General features: G+C 57.6%; 1 protein-coding gene across 2 annotated transcripts in view; it reads right to left on the minus strand.

The window, feature by feature from the left end:
• Positions 1-16,005, minus strand: part of TNRC18 (trinucleotide repeat containing 18) — a 55,668-nt gene extending 39,663 nt beyond the window's left edge. For both annotated transcript variants that reach the window (XM_086621912.1, XM_086621911.1), the window contains exon 1: positions 15,804-16,005. In XM_086621912.1, the coding sequence (XP_086478038.1) occupies positions 15,804-16,005 (202 nt within the window). The remainder of the gene's footprint in view (positions 1-15,803) is intronic.
• Between the last annotated feature and the right edge of the window lie 5,431 nt (positions 16,006-21,436).

Below are 21,436 nucleotides of genomic sequence, written 5' to 3' on the forward strand. Positions count from 1 at the left end.
CCTGCTGTGCCCATGAAGTTCAATGCCGAGCCCGTACCCAGCACGTAGAACTTGCCATTTAATCTTGTGCAGGATGCTGTAAAGGCACCGAGAGCACACACACATTCACCTCTCTCCTTGGTAATCCCAAAACCTTCACATTGCAGCATTTCCAAACACCTTTTCTTATTCCAGGGCTGGAGAGCACCAGGTAGCACCCAGGAGCACCTACCCCAAGTTAGCTGTGAGCAGCTCCACTCCACAGCACGCTCGCCTCAGCCGTTGCCACCTCCACCGTGTTGCTCCAGCATGGCTGGGCTGGCGACGAGCCAGCATCTGGAGCAGGAGCGACGCATTTCCGAGGGAACGCAAGTCCCATCTGGCAGAGCACATGGTTGTCGCATGGCAAACCCCCTGGAGCACCCTGCGCCACGCCAGCCCGGTGGCCCCAGCCCCAGCCATCGCCACGTGAGCCCCTTTTCCCAGCCAGACCTCGTTACCAGCTGCTGCTGCTCCAGCAGGCGAGAGCACCAGCATGGAGACCACGGCGAGACACATCCCACACTGCAGACATCGCCGTGCGCAGATGCCCATGGCACGTCCCTGCTTGTACACAGTGCAAGGACATGAAGCCACCTGCAGTGCTCCAGGAAGGAGACATGATACGGTCCTGCCATCCAGCACAGGAACAACCACACACAGCTTAAGGTACTGGTACCCAAAGAGGTACTTTGGTACCGGTTACATCTCTGGTCCTACCGGGGCAGCTCCCTGCCTGCAGCACCTCACCCTACCCAGGGATAACACAGGGTCAGTCCCAAATGCTCTGGGGTTTCCTCCGCAACCAGCATCATCACATGCCACTGCTGGGACCTAGCCTCAGCCCGGGGCTGCAGGAGGAGAAGGAGTGGGAAGGTTGGTCGAAAGAATGAGGGGACAAGGGACTGTGCATGACAGTGGCCAAAAGGCAGGCGAAACCCCGGCAGGGAGCAGAGCAGTGACAGGCAGCTTCACATATAGTCCAAGCTGCAGACAGGTTCAGGGTGACAGGCTGAGGATCCCATGGGATACTGTCACCACTCTGGCTGGGAAGCAGCAGCAGAACCAAGTTGATGTCACCAGCCAAGCCCCAAAGCCACCTCGCATCACACAGCCCTTCCCAGTGCCCGCTGCAAGCCACGACAGCAGTGCTGCTCCTGGGAGAGGAGTAAGCCCAGCATGGGAGCTCAAAGCGCATCCCAAAGCTTTGTAGGTGGGGAAACTGAGGCACAGGTGTGAAGACCTGTCTGCCCCACCCAGTCGACCAGCAGCAAAACCTTAGAGCTACCCAAACCCCGGCCTCCGGTTTACCAGCAACACTGTTTTCCCTTCCTAAATGCCTGGAGGAGAAGCTGCCCGAGCTGTATTTACCTGCCCCGTTCCCTGCCAGGAACCAGAGCCGGGGCAGGGAGGAGGAACCTAAGCCACAGCCTTCCTGAGGATGAACCCAATGCAAATCCAACCCCGAGGCACTGCTAGAGCACCCCTTCCTCCGTACAGCCCTCCAGCAGCAATGCTGGACTGGCGTAAGACTCGCACACAGCCTGAAACCTGCTGCTCCGCTCCCCTGGGCATGACCTGGAGGTGAAGCTGCTCCTTCACGCACTAAGTAGCTGCATTAGCAGGAGGCGGCCGCGGGCAAGTCGCTCCCTCCTTGGATCTCTGCGCCAGAAAGTGATGCCAAGGGGAGAAACTCTACCGCAGTGAGCAACGCACAGCTCACCCCAACCATGGGCTTCTGCCAGGAGAAAGGGAGGGGAAAGGGGGAAACCACAACCATCTCCATCTGCCCGGGGCCAGAGTGTTTGCTGAACCAGCGCAAGATCTGCTTCGCCCAGGGACACGCCGACAGGTCTGGGCAGGCTGAGCCACGCTCCTCCAGCCGACTGCTTGCCCAGAGGTGGGCTGGCACCATGGCACAGGCAAGGAGGTGTGAATCGGCAGCGCTGCTGGCTGTGCCCCCCCTCCCTTCCGTGCCAAGCCATGTCAAATGTGTGTGCCCACCAGCATGGTCTCTGGCCACCTGAGAAAGGCACCGCCAACATGCATCTCACACGAGCACTTTGCCAGCGTGGGCACACGATCCAAAGCAGCCCTGCTCAGAGGGTTAACAGGGTTTAAAGGGCACAGAGATCACCCCTTGGGCCACCTCAACCCTGCAGGAAGGTGAAAGCTGGCAGTCAAAACAAATGTCCTGGCTCAGGTCCCCCTGTGAAGCTCCACTGGGTGTCGCGGACAGGCACAGAGTGGGGATGCACGCCCGTCTCCTTCCCAGCTCCAAGATGAGCTGGTAAAACGTACCTGCTTTGCACAACAGACATAAATCACTAAGGGCTGTTATTAGAGGAACTTGGCGGGTGCAGATGTGTCAGCCCAGTTGAAACATCTTCTTCATCTTCGCTCAGCTCTCCAAAACGGCACAAGAGAGGGGAAGAGGTACGGCTGGGTGACTCACCACCGAGGGGGGATGTGACTGATGGGGAGATGAGATACCAGCAACCGCACAAACAACCGCACACCAAACGTCTGGAGGCCGGAGGTCGCGCCGGGGGAAGCGGGAGGGAAACGGGCCCCACGTGCTCAAGCCACTGGGGGTTTGTTCAAAGCACCCCGGGAGCAGGGAGCCGCCAGAAAACACCGCCTTGCTGAGGTGGTGACGGTGGGCGGGTGGATGTGCCCGCAGCGGAGCGGGCTACCGCGTGCCGCCAGTCACCCAGAGTTTTTAACCTGTGGGCTCTCTCTGTCTCAGCCCCCCGCCAGTCCCCAGGCATGAAATTCAGCCCCAGCCAGACGAGTTGGCCAAGCCTGGGTTGTGAAAGAGCAGGGCAGGAGGGGGACATGCTGGAGCTGAATGCGTCTCCCCCACGGACACGGCTCCGGCCAGCAAGCCGGTCTCCATGCCCGATGTGACACGTGTGCATGCCAGCGCTGGGAAAGCTGCTTTACCCCATCCTGGCTGCAGGCATCCCCACACTGCCCTCCGTGCCGCTGCCAACCTGGCGCAGAGGTGACAGCTCGGTCAGGCACCCACAAAGGGTCAAGAACAGCAAGCAGAGACACTGCTCAATGGGGAACTCAATCCCCTGGTCCGGTTTTCCAAACCAGCCGGCAGCAGCACCGATGCACCAGGGAGAAGTAGCATCCGCAAAGCCTCTGTTCATGCCTGGGGACGGCTCTCTGGTCCCTGCTGTCACCTTCACGGGCAAGCAGGCAGCCACACGCGATGCCACTGCAAAGCACACCCTGAAGCCGTGCCCTGGGCACAAGCCATTGTCGCTGGAGAAGCCACAGCCCCGTCACCGGAAGACCCACAGCCTCCAGCACCCTGGGAGAGGTGAAGTAACTCTCCCTCATCAGCCCCGTCTGCCCGTTACGGGTTTCTGCCGCTTATGAAATATTTCCAACCGCCGGCATCTCATCCCTTCCTCCCCAGGCCGTGCTGGACGGACACGCTGCCAGGAAGCAGGCTGGCACCACGCAGCACTGCGCAAGGGGCTGTGGCCACAGAGGGGCCCGAGCTGAAAAACTTGGCCCTGCAGTCCTTCCAGTCCAAGCTCAGAGGGGCTGGGAAACACAGCAGTGAGGCTTTGGGTTTATTTCCATGGGATGTTTTCAACTCTGGGCACTCCAGGGAGATTTGCAGCCCCGTTACAGCCGGGATCTCAGCCGGCTGCTGGGCTCTGGCACGAAGCGGGAGCCGCAGCCGCCCTTGGCCAGGAGCACAGTCACCTCTTCCCCAGTTCGGCTCGCAGCGCCTCACATGCAGCCAACTGGGACACCAGTCCACCGGTCCATGCCACGAACGGCTGGATAAACACTTACGTCCTCACGAGTCCCCTTTCCCTGGCAGGGAGGGAGAGGAACTGAGAGAAGTCCAAGCACAGCGAGTACCCACCGGCCGCCAGCCCCACGCGGCCCCCTCCCACCGCTGGCGGGACGGCTGCCGTACCAGCAGCGGCTGCCCGTGCTCCCCGTCATCAGTGGCTCCTTGATCCTCTCCCTGCAGAAGCAGCAGCTTCCCGGGGAAGACTCTTTTAGGGCCCCCCCCTCCCAGCACACACCTTCCCACCTCTGCCCCACAACACGGGGGCACGCGGCACAGCGAGGCACGGCTGCAGCTATTTCTCCTGCACGCATTTATGGCTGCAAACAGCTGAGAGCCAGGAGTGCTGACAGCATAAATCTTTGCCACCTCCTCCCTCGTTTGCCAGGGCAGCTCCAGTGACATCCAAGGCACCGGAGCCGCCTCGACTCTGTGCCACGCACGAGATGGCAGCGATACGAGTCCCCAGACACACCGGGCTGAAACCAAAGCCCCCGGATCAGATGTGCCGGGACCGCGGCAGCAGCCAGTCCCCGTCCCCACAGCCCCAAGCTACTGCCGCCATCACAACCCACCACCCCTCGCCCCAAAACCTGACCCTGCTGTACTGACGCCCCGTGCCACGGGGGCCGGCAGTTGCTTCAAAGCCTTAATTTATAGTCTCGATTCTCCACATCCCCTGAAGGCCTTCGATCTCATCCCCCGGATCCAGAACAGCCAGATCAATTTAACTCCCCATTTAATCTTCTAAGGGCTCCAGCGAGCTCAGAGGCAGCATCCTCCGGCGGGGGGTCCGTGCTGCCAGCCTTCGCCAGCTCCAACACCGCTGCGCCGCTTGCCTTCAGCTGCAGAAATCACTCCCTTAAAAGCCAAAGCGAGTTCCACCCCCAGCTCGGCGCAGCTCTCTATTGTTTCTTTTAATTTTATTTCGTTCCACGTGGGAATCTGTGTCCAGGCTGCTTTATTTTTAAGTGGCTCTTGCTCAATATTTACTATCGCTCGCAGCCGCGTCAGCACAGGAACACCGCGCGCTCCCGCTGGGTTTCCGACGAGCCCTCCTGCAGCCATTACCTTGTGCCAACGCCGCACCACGATTCCAGTGCCGCGCTACCCTTCGCGGTTAATCACCGCGCTGCCAGGCCTCTCGCAGCCAAGGCACACCAAAGGGCAGGGTGAACACCCAGGGCAGGGAGCGGGGTTCCCTGCCTCCACGGAAATAAATATCATCAGGCTGAGTCCTACCGCTCACCTCCTCCTCACCCGGCAGCTGGAACAGCCCCAACGCCCCAGAGATGGCGGAGGAGGAGAAAATGGGAAGAAGTGGCTGCAAGCGCTCAAGGGATCAGTGCTCACACCCTGGCTCTGCCCCTGGCGTCCTGCAGACTCATCCCGTGCCTCAGTTTCCACCGTGCAACAAAGCAAATGTAATTTGAGGTCTGTGAGTGCTTCAGGCCTTGGGACCACAGGAGGAGGACCCCAATGACATGTCCTGAAGACCTCCCATGAGGTCATCTACCAGCTTCCTGCTGACAGCATCTTTGTGAGGACAGCAAGAAGCCACCCAGGTGGGGACACGAATCCCCCTGGCAGAGGGAAGGCAGCTTTTCCTCCCACTGGAGGGGCCAGGATGGAAACCATCCCACTGGGACCCTTGACGTGATGCACAGCCGGTCTGCACAGCCTGAGATGCGTGGTCTGGGAAGCACTGACCTGGTCCCACATTAATCCTGATGCACAAACACTCAAACCAGTGTCAATGCTGCTGGGTCACTGCTGGCTGCTGCAGCAGAAGCTTCTCCTCTGTGTCCCCAGCCTGAAATACCCCACCACGTTGGATGTCTCTCCTTTTCCGCTGGCGTAATTAAACCTGACACCCCAACGGGGTCCACCAAAACCTCCAGGCTCTCACCACGCAACCACACAGCTTTCCTCAAACAGCAAGGAACGTCCCGGTGGGTTCTTCAGCTTGACATTTACTAAGAGGCTGTATGGAAATGAAAAAATAATAATTCCAACCCTCAAAACTGATTAGCAGAATCCTCAGGAACGCAGAACCTGGCTGCTAGACTGCAGTCTCGCCTTCATCTCCTGATTTTCTAAGAGAGCATCAAAATGTCTTTGCTCTGGTCCATCCTTCATCGCGGTGAAGACTCTCCCAGCCACCAGTGGCTGGCACAGGGGCCCTAGGGCTGATTCTGCTGCCGGCACCGGGCGCACACCTTCACTGCAGGTGCTCCCCCTCCTTTCTAAGCACGGAAATTTAACCCACTCCATTTTTTTCTTTTTTCTTTTTTTTTTTTATTTTTAATAAATCACCCAAACTCAATGCAGAAGATGTGACGTAAACAAGCCCAAGCCAGCTCGTCGCGGGCCAAAACCTGCACGTGCAATTAACCCAGCGACACCCCCGCGCTGGCTCTGAGCCGCTGTCCCGTGCCTTCGTTAGAAAAGAGCTCGTTACCCTTCGCTGCCAGAGCCGGGGGAGCTACAGGCACTCAGTGGGGGAAGGTTATTGTGGGATGGCACGGGTGCTGGTCCCCACATCACCTGCACCGAGTGCCTGCCAGCATCAATTAAATCAGCCTTCAAAGAGCGATCCCAGCTTTCCCAGCCCCATTAGCCGTGCCCCGGAGGGAACACGGTCTATTTTCAGCCACAATGACTTAAGACCAGGTCACCAGCAGGTTAAATGGGACCGTGCAGCATTATCTCCCTGCCCTCCCATTGAGAAATTAAACACCGCTGTGCGATGGGCAGCAGCCAGCCCTGCGGACACACATCACGGTGGCCACCGAAAGGTAAATGCCACCTGCCTGCTCCTCTTCTCTGCTTCCCATCGCCCGCCGTGGCCACCCGCTGCCCTGGCTGCCTTCCCTCTGCATGAGGTGGTGGGTGGGGGGCCACCACAGGATCACCCGCGGTTTGTCCCTGCCTGTCCTCCTGTCCAGCACGGCAAGGGGTCACAGCCAAGACAGTCCTCACCATGTCCAAGCCCAGGCGTGCTGGAAGGAAACTCGGCACCCCCCATTTTCCAAACCTAAGCTCACACGGTGCCAGACTGGGGCTGCTCATCTCATCCCTTCCTCCAGAAATCAGGTGGCCCAATGGCAAGTCCCCAAACTGGGGACTGCCCCAAGCCACTGGTTTCACCAGGGCCACTGGAGAGGTGTCATCTCGCCATAGCAGCTCAACCTGCTCTGCCAGCATGTCCATCACCAAAACCCAACCAGTCACCCCACCACCAACACCTGGCAGGGAGGTGGCAGCTGAATGCAGGTTTGTTTTGCCTCCCAAGACCCTGCCAGGCGCAGGCAGTACACGCAGGCATGAATTAAAGCTCTGGGAGATGCGGCCTCCATCGCTGCTTATTCTAAACCTTCTTGTTTGCAAAGGGGCTGCTGTGGCTTTGCACCTCTTGGAGCACCTTGTAAAGGGAGGTGGCACTGCAAGGGGAAACTGAGCGAGCCTTCCCTCGCTCCCTCCTTTCTGCCCATCTCATCGGTGGCACCGCACCCCGATGAGACCTGAACACCACAATGTCAACGCGTGCACGCTCAGCACACTGCAGGCAACCCCTGCACGACACGGGGGTCCTGGCAGAGAGAGGGGAAAGGCTCCAAGAAACACTGCAGGGCTGGAGCGAGGGCATCTCCCATGATCCAACCATGTCTGATGGGCTCTGGCTTCAGGACTCCTGCTCGGATACGGCAAAGCCAGGACAGGGCAAGCGCAAGATGAACGTGGAGGCACCCTTGTACTGCTCCGTGTGCCACGGGGGCAAACGCATCCCTCTCCCAGTCCCCAGCACTGACCTCCCCGGCATCTGTAGGGACCAAAATTACCCCAGGAGAAATTCCGCGGCAGGCTACAGACATCTAGGGGTGGAAGAACAAGATCCACAGATCCCATAAGCCTCTTTTCCTTAGGAAACCAGGCTCAAAGCTCAGCCTATGCCCAGCCTCTCCCTCTGATCCCACATTCAGCCCTTTTCGCTTCCAGAGGCTCCTGCCCTCCCCACATCCTCCTGAACATCAGCCCACACCACCTCTTCTGCACCGAAAAAGGGCTGAACCGTGAAGCGAAGGTCTCCATGGCAGGCGAACGCCCAACACCGTGCACCTCCCCGCCACCAGCAACAGGAGATAAACGCAGAGGCAAATATTATGGCGGTGCGGTTTAATTCCTGATGAATTATGCAAATCTGTATTCAAATTGAAGCACAGCCCTTGGGCTTTTGACAAATGGCCAACCTGGCCCCGATGTCACCAGGCAGGGACAGTCAGCCCTCCGTCAGGTGAAGCACTAGATCGATGCCCTATATATATGAATATATATGTATATATACACACACCCCCACGTATGTATTTGCACATCTCAGCTAGGGAGACTAAGGAGTACCCAAAAGAACGATCCAAGAGTGACTTTTGCGTTTCTCCTTCCTCCCAACCGCGTTCATGGGTTGACAGCGAGATTCAAAGCAGGCAAGAAGATAAAATTCACCGTGGCTGGGGCTAGCGAGGAAGGGAGGCAGCGGGGGGCAGGAGGGGAAAGCCTAAAACGCTTGTGCCAATATGAACGTCAGCCCCGAAGCCGAGGAAAGGAAGATCTGTCCGCAAAATAGTCACAGAGAGGGCTCATCCGATGAAAGTAAGAATTTCCGATCCCACACAAACCCCGAACAGCCATTAAAAGCAGCAGAAGAATCACCGCTTTGTGTCGCTAATCTCATTAGGGAGAAAGCCCCGCTGTAGCGCTGGGCTTGCAAAGGGAAACCCCGGCACGGCACGCCGCGCACGCCGGCAGCCCGGCACGGTGTGCCTGCCCGGCAGAGCCAAGCCAAGGGAGAGGTCTGCTGGGCTTTCACCAGCACCCCGGGAAGGCAACTGCACCCATCTTTACTTGCCTGCCCGGACCTTTACTCACTGGAGTATTATCCACTTGGCTTGCGTGTGACATGGCATGTGGGATGCCTCCCCACCTAGCAGATGAGGGCACAAAACACCAGAATTACACGCGCCGCGTGGCGGTAACACGGGGGCTTTTCCATTCACACATCGCTACCGGCACCGCCGGCAAGCAGCAAAGAGCTGAATCCCTTCAAAATCCTTCCTCCCAAGCACACCGGCCACTTCAATTACTATTTTTTTTTTTTTTTAATTAAAAGTAATTAAACCAAATGTATTAAAAGCATATTCAAGCCACAGGGAATTCTGTTGAGAAGGGATCGGGCACAGAAAGGGAAGCAGGGGCAATATATCTAACCGTCAAACATAAAGAGGGATCTCTGCTCGTCGTAACGCAGCAGGGTAAGATGGATGGCAGCAGAAGCAAGAGCAACCTTTGCAGAAGTTACTGGGGATACAGATCCAGAGAGACAGGGCCCAATGCCTCAAAATCTCCGTGATTCCCCTAAAAAGCCACGTTCTCTCCCGAACATGCCGCGTTGCTCCTTCCCTTGCTCAGAGCCCACCATGTTCGGCTTCCCTGCCTGCATCCCGCTCCCTCAAAATGGCTCTTTGGCCACTGCTACGCTGGCAATAAAATTTATTCCCAAGGTCATTCCATTCTTTTGCCGCTATTTCAAGTCTTGCTGGATTTAAACAAAAACCAGCCTCACATATACCAAGCCTTCCCTCGCTCCCTCCTTTCTGCCCATCACCTCTCTTGATTTAGAGATACCAAACTCTCAACTACCTTTCACTTCCCATAACCGTCAGCGACAACAGCTGGAGAGGAAAACCGGAGCATATTGTGCACCCAACAGCTGATCCTCACGGCGTGGGGAGAGAGCCCAACTGTCAGCGCCGCGGCACTGCCGTACGGCAGGGCTCCCGCCGCGCCGGCCTCCCCAGCCAGCGCGCATGGGGTCGGGCATAAAGGGTCTGTGTGGCTGCTGTCCCTTCGGTGTTTAAGAGCTGGAGAGAAGCGAACAATAAGCAAATAAATAGCAGAGAGAGACAGTGTTTAGCCCCAGCCAGTGGGAACGTCGCGGTGCCCGCGGACATCCAGCTGTGCCATCCCAGAGTGATGCCAGCCAGAAACAGCAGGGCTGGCAGGAAACACGGGGAGAAAGAAACCCCCAAATCCTCCTAAGCCAGGGAGAGGCAGCACCCTGCCGGGCAGCCACACCAGAGCACTCCCCTCCCAAACTTGGCTTTTTAAAGAGCATCCCCAGCTGGAAAAGCCAGCGAAGGGCTGCCACAGCTGGACGCAATGCTGCTCCTCGCCCCGGCTCCGCAGGGCAGGGAGCTCAGGGCTGCCCTCAGCTCCCCACCTTCCCCAACCCCATCTGCGTTTTGGGGTCGGTTCAGGGCCCCCACCGCGCTCTCCGTTTCAGCAGCGAGGCAGAACAAAGCGTGCCCTTGTCCTCGGCGCCTCGAGCAGGCGATGCCGGATCGCGTTACCTAACCCGGACCAACAACTCCTCGTCCCGGTGAGGCAGCTTTCATGTCAGCACATGCCGGGCTGGCCCCGATTCCCTGCACCACCTCCCGCCCGAAGCTTTAAACTGGACCAGTTTAGCACACGCTGAAAACACACGGAGCCTTGTTTCGACTCGTCAGGCGCTAACCCCAGCTCAGGGAGGTGATCCGACACCCTCCTGCCGGTCGCTGAGCCGCAAGGAGCTCACCTGGAAGGCTGCCGTAACGACGTTAATTCCCCTTAACAATGTTAATTTCCATATTCATCAGAAGATGGTGAAATGACAAGATGGGGGGTTATTTACTATATAATTATAAACTAATTTCAGCTTTACCCTGGGTTATCCTAGGAAGGAGATCTGAAATTTCCCTTACGAAAGCCCTGCTCTGCTAACCACGTCTGTAGTGAGATTAATTCCTGGCAATTTCCATTTCTCCAACAGCTGCTGCGCTGGGAAAGAGCAGGAGCCTGTCCCCGATGCTGGGGACCTGCCTGGTGCCCTGTGCCATCCCCTAGGCTAGGATTTATAGCACCGGCACATCCTCTGGATCAAATTTTCACCGGCACGCCATCAGCTGGGGCTGGGACCAGTGGTTGTCCAACCCCACCAAGGAGACTCGGTGTTGGGTGGGGACAAGGCTTGCTCAGGGTGGGAGAAAGGCTGATAGAAACCATATTAATAAAGCACATCTTTATGAGCACCATGTACCAGAGGCAGTGCCAGGCTCCCACCTGTTCAGCTGGGGAAGGTATCAGAAACCCTAACACAGTGGAGGATCCCGCAAGACCTTGCTCCAAGCAAGCTGACATCACCACGGTGGCCCTTGGGCTCTTGTCCGTGGTCCAAGCCCAGTGCCCTCACAACCAGCTACCGCCCCTTGGCATGGGAACTTCCACGGAGGCTGGAGGATGGGGTGGACAGTCCTTCCCGTCCCTCCTGAAGGATGGAGATGCCACCCCACAACCCACTCGACCACCAGGACCTTGGGGAAACCACTGGGCTATCAGGGCAAGGAGTCCGCAGCCCCCAGGAGCAAATGATGGGAGACTCACAAAAATTAAGAAGCCCCTTTTCCTCTCCCCCCATTTCATCCCCAGCGCAAAACCGGAGACGCTCCTGCCTTGCTCACAGCCTGCGAGTTGGCCGCAGGCCCGAGGGAGGGAGCATCACCTAATGGCCAAGCGCTTCCTCCTTCCCCGGGGATGCCGAGTGTAAACGGGAGAGCACGACGGGTCCGAGCACAACATCCCTCCCCAAGACCTACGGAGACGAGGACGCTCACTGCCCTGCCTAAAAAACACATATCAAAAAGCATCTCATTTCACCGGGGCCTCAAGGGAGGAGAAACATCTCCCCAGGCGGGTCTCCGGCCGGTCGACATTCCTCCCGCTGTTCCACGGGTGAGCCCCTGCCCCAAGGAGCCCCCTGCGCTCAGCCCCTCGCACCACCCCCTGGGCGGGCAGGGAGGGGGAATTGTGATTTCAAGGGCCATTAAACACCGACGGTATTTTCCTTGCAGCATCCAAACGTGACCAAAAAGAGGCCACGGCGAACCACGGCCAAAATTCCACCGGTGGTCCAGCAGCCCAGTTCCAGGGAGAAGCGGGACAGGACTCGGTCCAGCACCGCATCGGTGCTATCCCGGTGTCTCCTACCAGCGACGCGGTTTTAGCGCGGGTGCAGTTCAGATGAGCAAATCGCGCTTCTGCTGGCACCGCCGACGGCAAAGCCTCCTCTGCAAAATCTGCGGGCTCAGCAGAAGCACAATTTTGCCATTATAGGGATGGCTACAGTGGGATTTTGCTGGCACTGCAAAGCTATCCTGGGGGGAAGGGTATTTTTATTTCTTTTTTCACTACGTTCCTACCTGGCCCAGCTGTCTGGAAAACTTCTCCCTGGGCACAGCAGGCCTGGAAGCAGAGATGGTTTCCAATCCGCCTTAAATCCCTGCATTTGAATACAGATGCTAATGTGGAAGTATGGAAGCAAGCAAACCAAAACCTCTCCCCTCTGCCTGACCGCCTTCCTTTCAGCCACCTCTCTCGAGCTGGATTTAACACAAAGTCAGCTCAGCTCCCTTTTCCCAGGCACTGGAAAGTCTTTCTGAAGCATATTTTAATGGAAGAGGCTGGGCATGCTTTTATACAAACACAGACCCATTTTGGTAGCCCCCCCATACGCATCCCACCCAAGAAAGGATACCTCAGTACATGGCAAAAAGCAAATTTTTATTATTATTTTAAACCTCAGAGAGTCTGTTTTGTATGTAGCCGATACCTGCTCACACGCAGACCCACTGCCTGCAAGGGACGCGGTCCCAGAGCCGCCCTTCCCAACTGACTCCCAGGGAATCTTTTCCACCTCCTCCAAAACACAGAAGCTGCCAAGAACGATGCACCGGACGTGCTGAGACCAGGACGCTCACTTGGACCCGATGCCGGTGGGGTAGGGAAGGAGCAAAACTATAAAACCTCCCCCCAATATTTTGAGCTGCAGGCTGCAGAGCAGAGCGAGCTGCTGCTTTAATGGACTCGGCCGCCTGACTCCATCCATTCCAACCTCTTTTTGGGCAACGTCTTCCCGGCAAGCTCGGCCGCTGCCAGGGATGAAATTCCATTGGAAACAGTCACCTTCCTCCCCGAGCGGGAGCACCCCGCTGCTCCCCAGTCCCCATAACCCCCGTTGCCCTCCCCGGGGATGGGCAGACGGTGATGCCCAAGAGCACGGGGGGGATGTGGGATGGCAGCCCCGCAGCCCCGGGACTGGCTCACCTCCCACCTCGGCCTCCAGCTCACTCCTCGCTTCACCCGTTTCCAACAAAGGGGCTTCTGTCCCCGGCCCCCTGCCCCGTACGGCAGCGGCCGAAACGCTACCACGGAATAGGAAACTCCCCAGCGAAGAGCCAAGGATCCGAGGGTCACTGGACGCAGCCCGGGCACCCGGACTTTGGTGCCGTTAACGAGCGGAGGCTACGAGAAAAATAAGAAGCCGGAGCCGGCGGTAACTGGATTCTCAAATATGGCCAATCGCACTATTTTTACAGGGGCGTATTTATTTTAGGAGGACGCTGGGACGGATTCAACAGTCTCTTTCTTCAGCCTGGCGGTATTTAAAGATCGGTTTGAACTGGCTCTATTTAAAGGCTTCGCCTCCTGCCCACTTTTCTTAACCCCTTACACAAGCCCTTGCTTTCCACCCCTCCAAACTCATCCTAAAAACAAACCAAAAAAAAAAAAAAACCCAACAAAACCAAAACCACAACAACAACAGGAAAAAAAAACAAAAAAACAACACACCAACATCAACACTGCAAACCTACAAAGGGCCCCTCCGTAGCAGGAAGCAATCATCATTTCAAACGATACTGTTAAAGCTGTAAAAAAAAAAAAAAATCCCTGCCTATCCCACTGCCTTGGTGTAATGGAAGTTTCGACTGTTAATTATTGTACGTTATCTTTTCCGTGCAGTTTAGCCCGGTCGCGAATCGCCACGCCGAAGCCGATCCCACAGAACGAGCTTCGGCAGCGATCATCCCGCGGAACACGCGGGCGAGAGCCGGGCACTACGGAGGCTCCAGGCAGGACTTTCCAAAAGACTTAATGAGAAAGGAAAATCAAAATAATCAAAAGAATGCATTTAAAAGAAAAAAAAAAATGGAGGGATCACAAAACCCATTCCCTATGTGAGGGGTCAAATCCAAGGCTTGCTTCCAGCCCAAAGGATCTGCGGCACAGAGGGAAAGCTCGAAGGGAGCAATGCTGTGTCGGCTCGGCTTGGCCGGAGCTCGGTGCCTCCCTCCTGGACTGCCTGGATTTCAGGGAAGCACCAGAAAAGGAAATTTTGGGAGGGGAAATAAAAAAAAAGAAAAAAAAATCATGCCATAAAAAAAAATCAACAATAAAAAAGAAACAACTCGCACTCCGGTTTGGCTTGAGATTGTCCAGACGAATTTTTGCAGAGATCGGATTCTGCTTTAGTAGGAGGTGGAGGAGGGGGGGGGGGCGGAAAAATACCCAGGATAAAAAAAAAAGGGAAGAAAAAAAAAAAGAAAGACAAAAGGGAAGGAAAAAAGGTGTTTGCCCATGTGCTTGGCTTCATAGCCCTTCGCTTTACACCTCTCCTCTTAGCACCTGGGAAATTGGCACTGCCACCCAGTCTAAAACTAATAAATCTTTTTCCCTCGATTCGGGCTGCTTCCTTCTCTGCAGATGTTGGCAATCAAGTTTGCAAATTTCAAAGTCATTCATCCCGGACGGCTGGGAGAAAAGCAGGTTTATTATTGCAAAACCTGTCACCCTCCCAACGCCTAAAGTAAACTCCGAGTCACCTCTCCACGCCCAGGGGAAAGAAAGGGAAAAAAAAATATTAAAAAAAAATAATACAGCCAGCGAGGGAAATCATACGGTCAGAAATCCCTCGCGTCCTCTCAGGGCAAGCTCGGCGGCAGCCCGGCAAAACAGCGGGCAGGAGGGTGCAGGCAGCGTCCTCCCAGCAGCTGCCGGACCCCGCGTTATCCCACCCTGCTGGGAAAGGGAGGTCGGGAAGGGCGGAAAAAAAAAAAAATCCGTAAAAAAAAAAAAGTAATGTAAGCAAATAAATAAAAAGCTGACTGTGGAAAAAAAAAATAAACCCCGTACATTTCAATGTCTCGTTTTTTGTTGTTTGTTTGTTTTTTGTTTTTTTTTAACGGCGAGGCAGCCGTGGGGCTGCCCGAGGATGGAGCAAGTCGAGAAGAGGAAATAAAAAAAAAAAAAAAAAAATAAGGAAGGAGCAGACTCTGCATGGAAGTTTTGTTTGCAGGATTTAGAAAAAAAAAAAAAAAACAATTATCGAGAAAGAAAAACAAAACCTCACCAAACCCCGCAGTACCGGCAGCCCTGCCCGGGGATGGCCGGGACCGCGGCGGGGCTCGGGCTGCGCCGCCCGCCGGCCCCGCGCCGAGAGAAAGCACCAAAACTGCCCCGTTTTGCCCTTTTTCCCAGCCCGAAGGTGGTTCTCCGCGAAGCACCCGGCGGAGAAGCGCAGCCCCTTCCCCTCCGCACCCCGATCCGCCTCTCTCCCGGCTTGCCCGAAAATCGGATTTATCCCCCGGATTTATTCCGCAAAACACCCGCAGCCGCCTCGGCGAGGGTTTTCCTCGGCGCCAACAAAACCGTGCGCTGGGGGGGATTTTTAGCAGCCAGGAGCGAATTTTTCCCCCGTTCTCCTATCTTTTTCCCCCGTTCTCCTATTTTTTTTCCCCATTCTCCTTTTTTTTCCCCCCTATTCTCCTATTTTTCCCTCCATTCCTCTATTTTTCCCATTTTTTTTCTTTTTTCCACATCAAAGGCGATGCAGAAAACCCTCACAGAAAACAAGCGAAAAAATTGCAAGCATACGTATATATAATTATTATTATTATTACTATTATTATTATATTTTTTACGCTTAAAGCCCCGCCGGCTGCCGGCCCCGGGGGCCCGCGGCACCCGCCGCTGCCCGCGGAGGTGCAGGGGAGGGAAGGCGAGGGGGTGGGTGGGGGGGTCCGCGGAGCCTTACCCGGGTGGGAGTGGAGACTGATGCCCGATGCGAGGAACTTGCCGGGCTGGAGGGCGGCGGGCAGCCCGGCGGCCATGGGACCGGCGGCGGGGGCCAGGCGGCCGGTGGCTCCCAGGCGGTGGCTCTCCATGGCCAGCCCGGAGAGCAGCGGAGGGGGGCCGTGTACCGAGCGGGGGGGCCCGAAATCTCGGCCATCCATCATCCACTCGCCGGCTTCAAGGAGTCTCCCGGATCGCTGTCGGTGCCCGCCACCGCCTTCCCCCCCCACCCCCCCCCGCCCCCCACCCCCCTCCTCCTCCTCCTCCTCCCCCAAAAAATCAGATGGTTTTCAAAAATAAGGCGTCCAAGCGTCCCATGGCGCGGTGCAGGGAGCCAGCCCCGGCGCGGCGGTCTCGGCGCTGCCTGCAAGAGAGAAGGGGGGGTGCGGTGAGCCGGAGCTGCCCCGACCCCTCCTTGTTCCCAACCACCCCCAATAAATATCCCCCTAAAAAACCCACCCTCACTTTCCCGACCGGAGCCGGGGGGGAGGGGGAGAAGGATGGGGGGAAGAAAAATAATCCAAGGAAAACTTGTGGCAAAGGGCGGGAAAAAAAATTAAGTATTTTAAATTTTTTCTTTTTTTTAAAAAAATAAGGTTAAATTTGTTACCCCCAAAGCCCAAGCGGAGCCGGGGAGCGCCCCGCCGCAGCGCCCGCAGCCCGGCTCCGGCGGGACTGACCCGGCGGGGAAGCGGCATCGCGTTGCTTCCCGGAGCGCAGGAAAACAAACACAAAAAAATCCAAAACAATTTTTTTTTAAAAAATCCATTTTTCCCTTTTTTTTTTTCTCCTCCTTTTTTGTTTTTTCTTTTCCATGGAGCTGCTTTATTCCGCCGAAAACCGCAGCGGGAGCGGGAGGCAGCGCCCGCCGGGGAAAGGGCTCCGGCTGCGGCATCGCTTCCCCAGCCCCGTTCCTCGTCTCTTTCCCCCCATTCCCAAGGCTCCAAACCGCCGCCTGGCTTTTTTTCCTCTCGTTTTTCCCAGCGCCGCTCCCGCTCGGGAAAACAAAACAGGTATTATAACCTCCCAACAGAGTGAAAAAAAAAATATATATACAAAAATATATATATTTGTACTTGCAGCCTGATGAAACGATCCCCCGCCCGTCGGGTTTTGCACCGGGATAGCGAGAAATAATAAACACTGCGGGGAATAAGGTGGGTTTTTCTCTCCCCCCCTCCCTAACCCCCCCCCTCCCCAACGCTCCCGGAGCCCCGGGAGCCGCCGCTCCGCTCCGCCCCGGCTCCGCCGCCCTTCCCGGCTCCTCGCCGGCCGCTGCCAGCGCGGGGGAGGGGGGGTGCTGCCGGGCCAAGAAATGGTTAACAAAAATACAAGAGGGGGGAAAAAAAATGCAAAATAGTAAGAAAAATCCCACCGCCTTGTTTTGGTTTGGGTTTGTTGTTGTTTTTTTTTTATTTGGGTGAAATTTCATAATTTAAGTAAATTAAATCCTGCCTGCGTGGCTGAGCGGGGCGAGTCTCAGCCCGGGGCTGCGAGAGCAGCCGGATCCCGGCTCGTAACTACTAAAACGAGAGGAAAAAATGGCCAAAAAGGGGCAAAAAGCGCCCCGGGATGGGGCAGGGGGAGCCGGAGCGAAGCGAGGGGTGGGGGGGACGCGACCCGACGCGACACCCCCGCCCCGTCCGCGCCGCTCCGGGAGAGGGGGCCGGGTCCTACCTCAGGCCGCCGGGTCGCGGGGCATGGTGGCGGTGCGGGGCTGGGGCGGGGGGTGCCGGCTCGCCGCCCTGCCCGCCGCCCGGCTCCGCTCCGCTCCGCTCCTCAGGTGCAGCGCGGGAGCGACGCGGCGGCCGCGCCATGGAGCGGCGGGGCCCCGCCGAGCTGCAGCATCGCCTCCACCCCCCTGGCCGGCCCCGCGCGCGGCTCGGCGGCGCTTAAAAAAAAATTAAAAAAAAAAAAAAAAAGGAAAAAAAATATTAAAAAAAAAAAAAGGGGGGGAGCGCGAGCGCGGGGCGGGAGGGAGAGAGAGGGGAAAAAAAAAAAAAAAAAAAAGGGGGGGGGGGGGAAACGGCGGCGCCGGGGCCATGAAACACGCATTGTTCTCGGCGCGACCGGGGCGGGCCCGCCGCCCCTCCGCGCCGCGCCATTGGTCGATCGGCCTGCCACTCAGCGGCGGGTAAACAGGCGGCTGTTTCCAGGCTCCCCGCTCCCCGCCCCGCGCGGTGGGGCGCTCCCGCCGCCGTTTCCAGGCTCCCCCGGCACTCTCCCGCTCGGAGCAAGCGGCGGTTGGCGGGGGAAGCGGCCGCGGGTCCCCCCCCCCGCTCTGGGAAGCTGCCAGGGGTGGAGGGGGGGGTCCGCCCCACGACCCCCCTACCCTTTATCATCTGTGGCGTTTAAACCTTTCTGCCCGCCCGCCCGGCGCGGGCTGGGGGACGCGAGGGGCCCCCCCCATCCCGGGGAGCGCCGAGGGGGAAGTGCCGCCGGGCCCTCTCCCACGGCCCCGCCGCGGACAAAGCGGCCTTTCAGGGAGAAGGGGGAGGGTCGCCTTCCCTCCCTACGGGCCCCGCCTCCCGAAAAAATTTAAAAATAGGGTGAAAAGGGAAGCCGGGGGAACGAGACACCCCCCGCTCCGAGGGAATCAGAACTCCGTTTTTTTCCAGTTGGGCGCGAGAAACGGGCGGGAGAAGCCGCGGCGGAGGGGGGGGGGTATGGCCCCCTCCGGCTGTCCGGCTCAACTTTTACTTTTCTTTTTTGGTTATTTTTCTTTTCTGCACCCAACCCTGTGCAGCGCCGAGCGCCCTCGGGGTGGGGGGGACGGGACACCCCATCGCTGCCAACGGCCCGCCCCCCATAGAGCCTCCCAATCCACCGCCCCGCTTCTTTATTTAATTAAAAAAAAAATAAAAATCGGCTTTTATAACGAAAGAGGGAGGAGGGGAAAATCTAATTTAAACCCAGTATAAATTAAAAAAATAATAATAATAAAGCCTTCCCCCCCCCTCGCCCGAGCGGGAGAGTTTCCAGGCGCCCGTGGCCGCCGGGGCAGCGGCCAGAAGATGGGAGAAATTGCCCCAAAAGCGGAGACCGGAGCCCCGCGGGGGCGGAGCGGCCCCCCCTGGCCCCCCCCTCCCCCCCGGCCCATTTCCCCCCCCCCCGCCGTACACACACAAACACCCCCCGGCACTTTCCTGCTTATTTTTAATCGTTTTGAGAAAAGCGGCGCCGCGTTCCTCGAAAAGCTCTCACGCTCCGAAAGGCGCTATGTTTAACGCGAAAAAAAAAGTAAAAAAAAAAAAAAGTATGTTTTTATTTATATCTAAGAGCAAAACCCGGCTGCGTCAGAGGCGAGGGCTCAAACCCCGATGCTTCCAGGGTGGGTTTTTTTTTTCTGTCTCCTTTAATAAACCAAAAAGGGGGGAATTGGGGGGGGGCGGGAAGATATTAATGGCTTAATCGCTTTTATGTGGCTTTAAAAGCATATTTCATAAATGTTTAATGCCTTCACGCCCGGACCTCCCCGCCACTGTCCCCGGGACGGGGGGTTGGCATGCCATAAATCAGGGAAATGCTAATAAAAACCCCGGCCCGGGTGTGGCGGGGGGGGCCGGGCCCCCCCTCCTCCCCGGGCTCCCCCCGCAACAGCTCCAGCCCTTCCTCCTCCTCCTCCTCCTCCTCCTCCCCCCCCCCCCCCGGCCGGGAGCCATCTTGTAGCAGCAGCTCCAGGCTGGGGCACCGCCGCTGCAAAGCACTAAGTCTGTGTGTCCCCCCCCCAAAAAAAAAAAACTCCTCCCCCATATGTATCTATATCGACACATTTTTATTCTGATTATTATTTTTTCCCTCCGAGGCGCGGTGCTGCGGCTGCCCTGGGGGCGGGCACCATTTTCCCACCATTTTCCACATTAACGTCCCCCCCCCCCCTTTCCTCCCGGTTATTTCCCCGGACAGGGGGGACCCCCTTCCCGCTATAGCTGCCCCCCTCCGCAATTAGGGGGGGGGCGGCGGGCTGGGGCTGCGAAGGTCCCAGGGAAGTTGGGGGGCGGCGGCCGCTCTCGCATTTTCCCCGCAAAGCTTTACCGCAAACACCGCTTTCTCCAAAAATACCATTTTTTACTAAAAAAAAATATTGGGGGGGGAGGTGTCCCGGCGTCTTCAGCGCCGCGTTGCCCCCCCCCCCCCGCCCAGTGCCGCTGCCCCGGGCTCCCGGCAGTTTCCCACGGTGCCGCCCGCCCCCGGGCCGCCCCCCGGCCCGGGGAGGGGGGTCCCCCCGCCCGCCTGCCCGCTCGCCCTGCGCCCGGTCCTTGCCCTCCGTCTCCCCCCCGATCTGTTCCTTTATTTTTCTTTATTTGCCCCTTTTTTCCTTTTTTCTCTTTTTCTCTTATTTTTGCTTTCCTCCCCCCTCTTTTTTCCTTTTTTTTTTTTTTTCCTCTGTTTTCCCCCCCTCCCGCGATCGGACCCGAAATTCTCTCCGGGCCGGGCACTCCTCCCCCCGTCCCCGCCGGCGGAGGGGAGCGGGCAGGAGCCGGCGGAGCGGTGCGGAGCTCGCAGCCCCCGGCCCCACACCGGGCATTGCCCGCACCCCCCGGGGGATGCAGGTAGGACCAGGAGGGGGCTGGGATGGGGAGGGGGACCTTCCTGGAGACGTGGGAAGCAAAGCAAACTGATGCCCCCCACCCCCAACCCCCGCATCTTCCCCCGTTTTGGGGGGCTGCCAAGGTTTGGAGGGGGGGACACTCTCATTGCAAACGCAGCGCTCGACTTTGCTGGAGCAAGCCCCCGCTGGAACCCCATCCCATCCCTGGCCATCTGGTGGGACCCCCGCCCCCCCCCAATAATCCACCCCCCGTGATCTCCGTGCATCCCTTTGGCCCGGCGTTTTTAACGTGCTTACTACGCGATTCCAGGATGTTTTTGGAGCTATATTTAAAGCCTGCAGTCAGCGGCTGGATTTAGAAAACCAGGCATAAATCACATTAAAACACGGACGGCGACGATCCCAGCGCGGTGGCAAAGCTTTGCCCTAATTTCGTCTTCCCCCCCCCATCTCAAAAGCAGAACCGAGTCCAAGAGCGGGGTCTTGTCCCCTTCCCCCCCAAATAAAACCCAGTGAGGGCAGAGATGGAATTTGAAGGCAGGGGGATCCCCTGCTGGGATTTATTCCGATGAATCCTGGTGGGGGGAATGGTTAATTCAAAAGCTGGGTCCCTCCCCACCTCAGCCCTCTTGCCTGCAAGGAAGGAGTTGCTGCCCGTGAGGAGGGGGTAGTGGGGTGGGGGGGGTTCCGATGAGGAGATCCCCGGGAAACAGCTTGGGAACCGAGGGAAGAATTCCTGATTAATGACCAGAACAGCTCAGGATTTCGTTTTTCTCCATAAATCCTGGCTGATTATAAACTCCACACTCAGCCTGGCTGTGGGCTTTGCATGGGGCGGGGGGAAGCGGGGGGGAGGCGAGAAATCCTTCCCCAGGGTCTGTACCCAACGCCTGGGAGCGGCCGGAGGCTGCGGCATCCTCACACCATTCCAGCTCCGCTGACCCGTTCCCCCACCGGCATGGGAGAAGGGCCGGGGAGGCGAACAGGGACACGGGTGGTGCCTCCTTCACCCCCCCCCCAGCAGTTCCGATCCCGCAGCTCCG

The sequence above is a fragment of the Tauraco erythrolophus genome, chromosome 17 (assembly GCF_009769465.1).
Source record: "Tauraco erythrolophus isolate bTauEry1 chromosome 17, bTauEry1.pri, whole genome shotgun sequence".
Lineage (NCBI taxonomy): Eukaryota > Metazoa > Chordata > Aves > Musophagiformes > Musophagidae > Tauraco > Tauraco erythrolophus.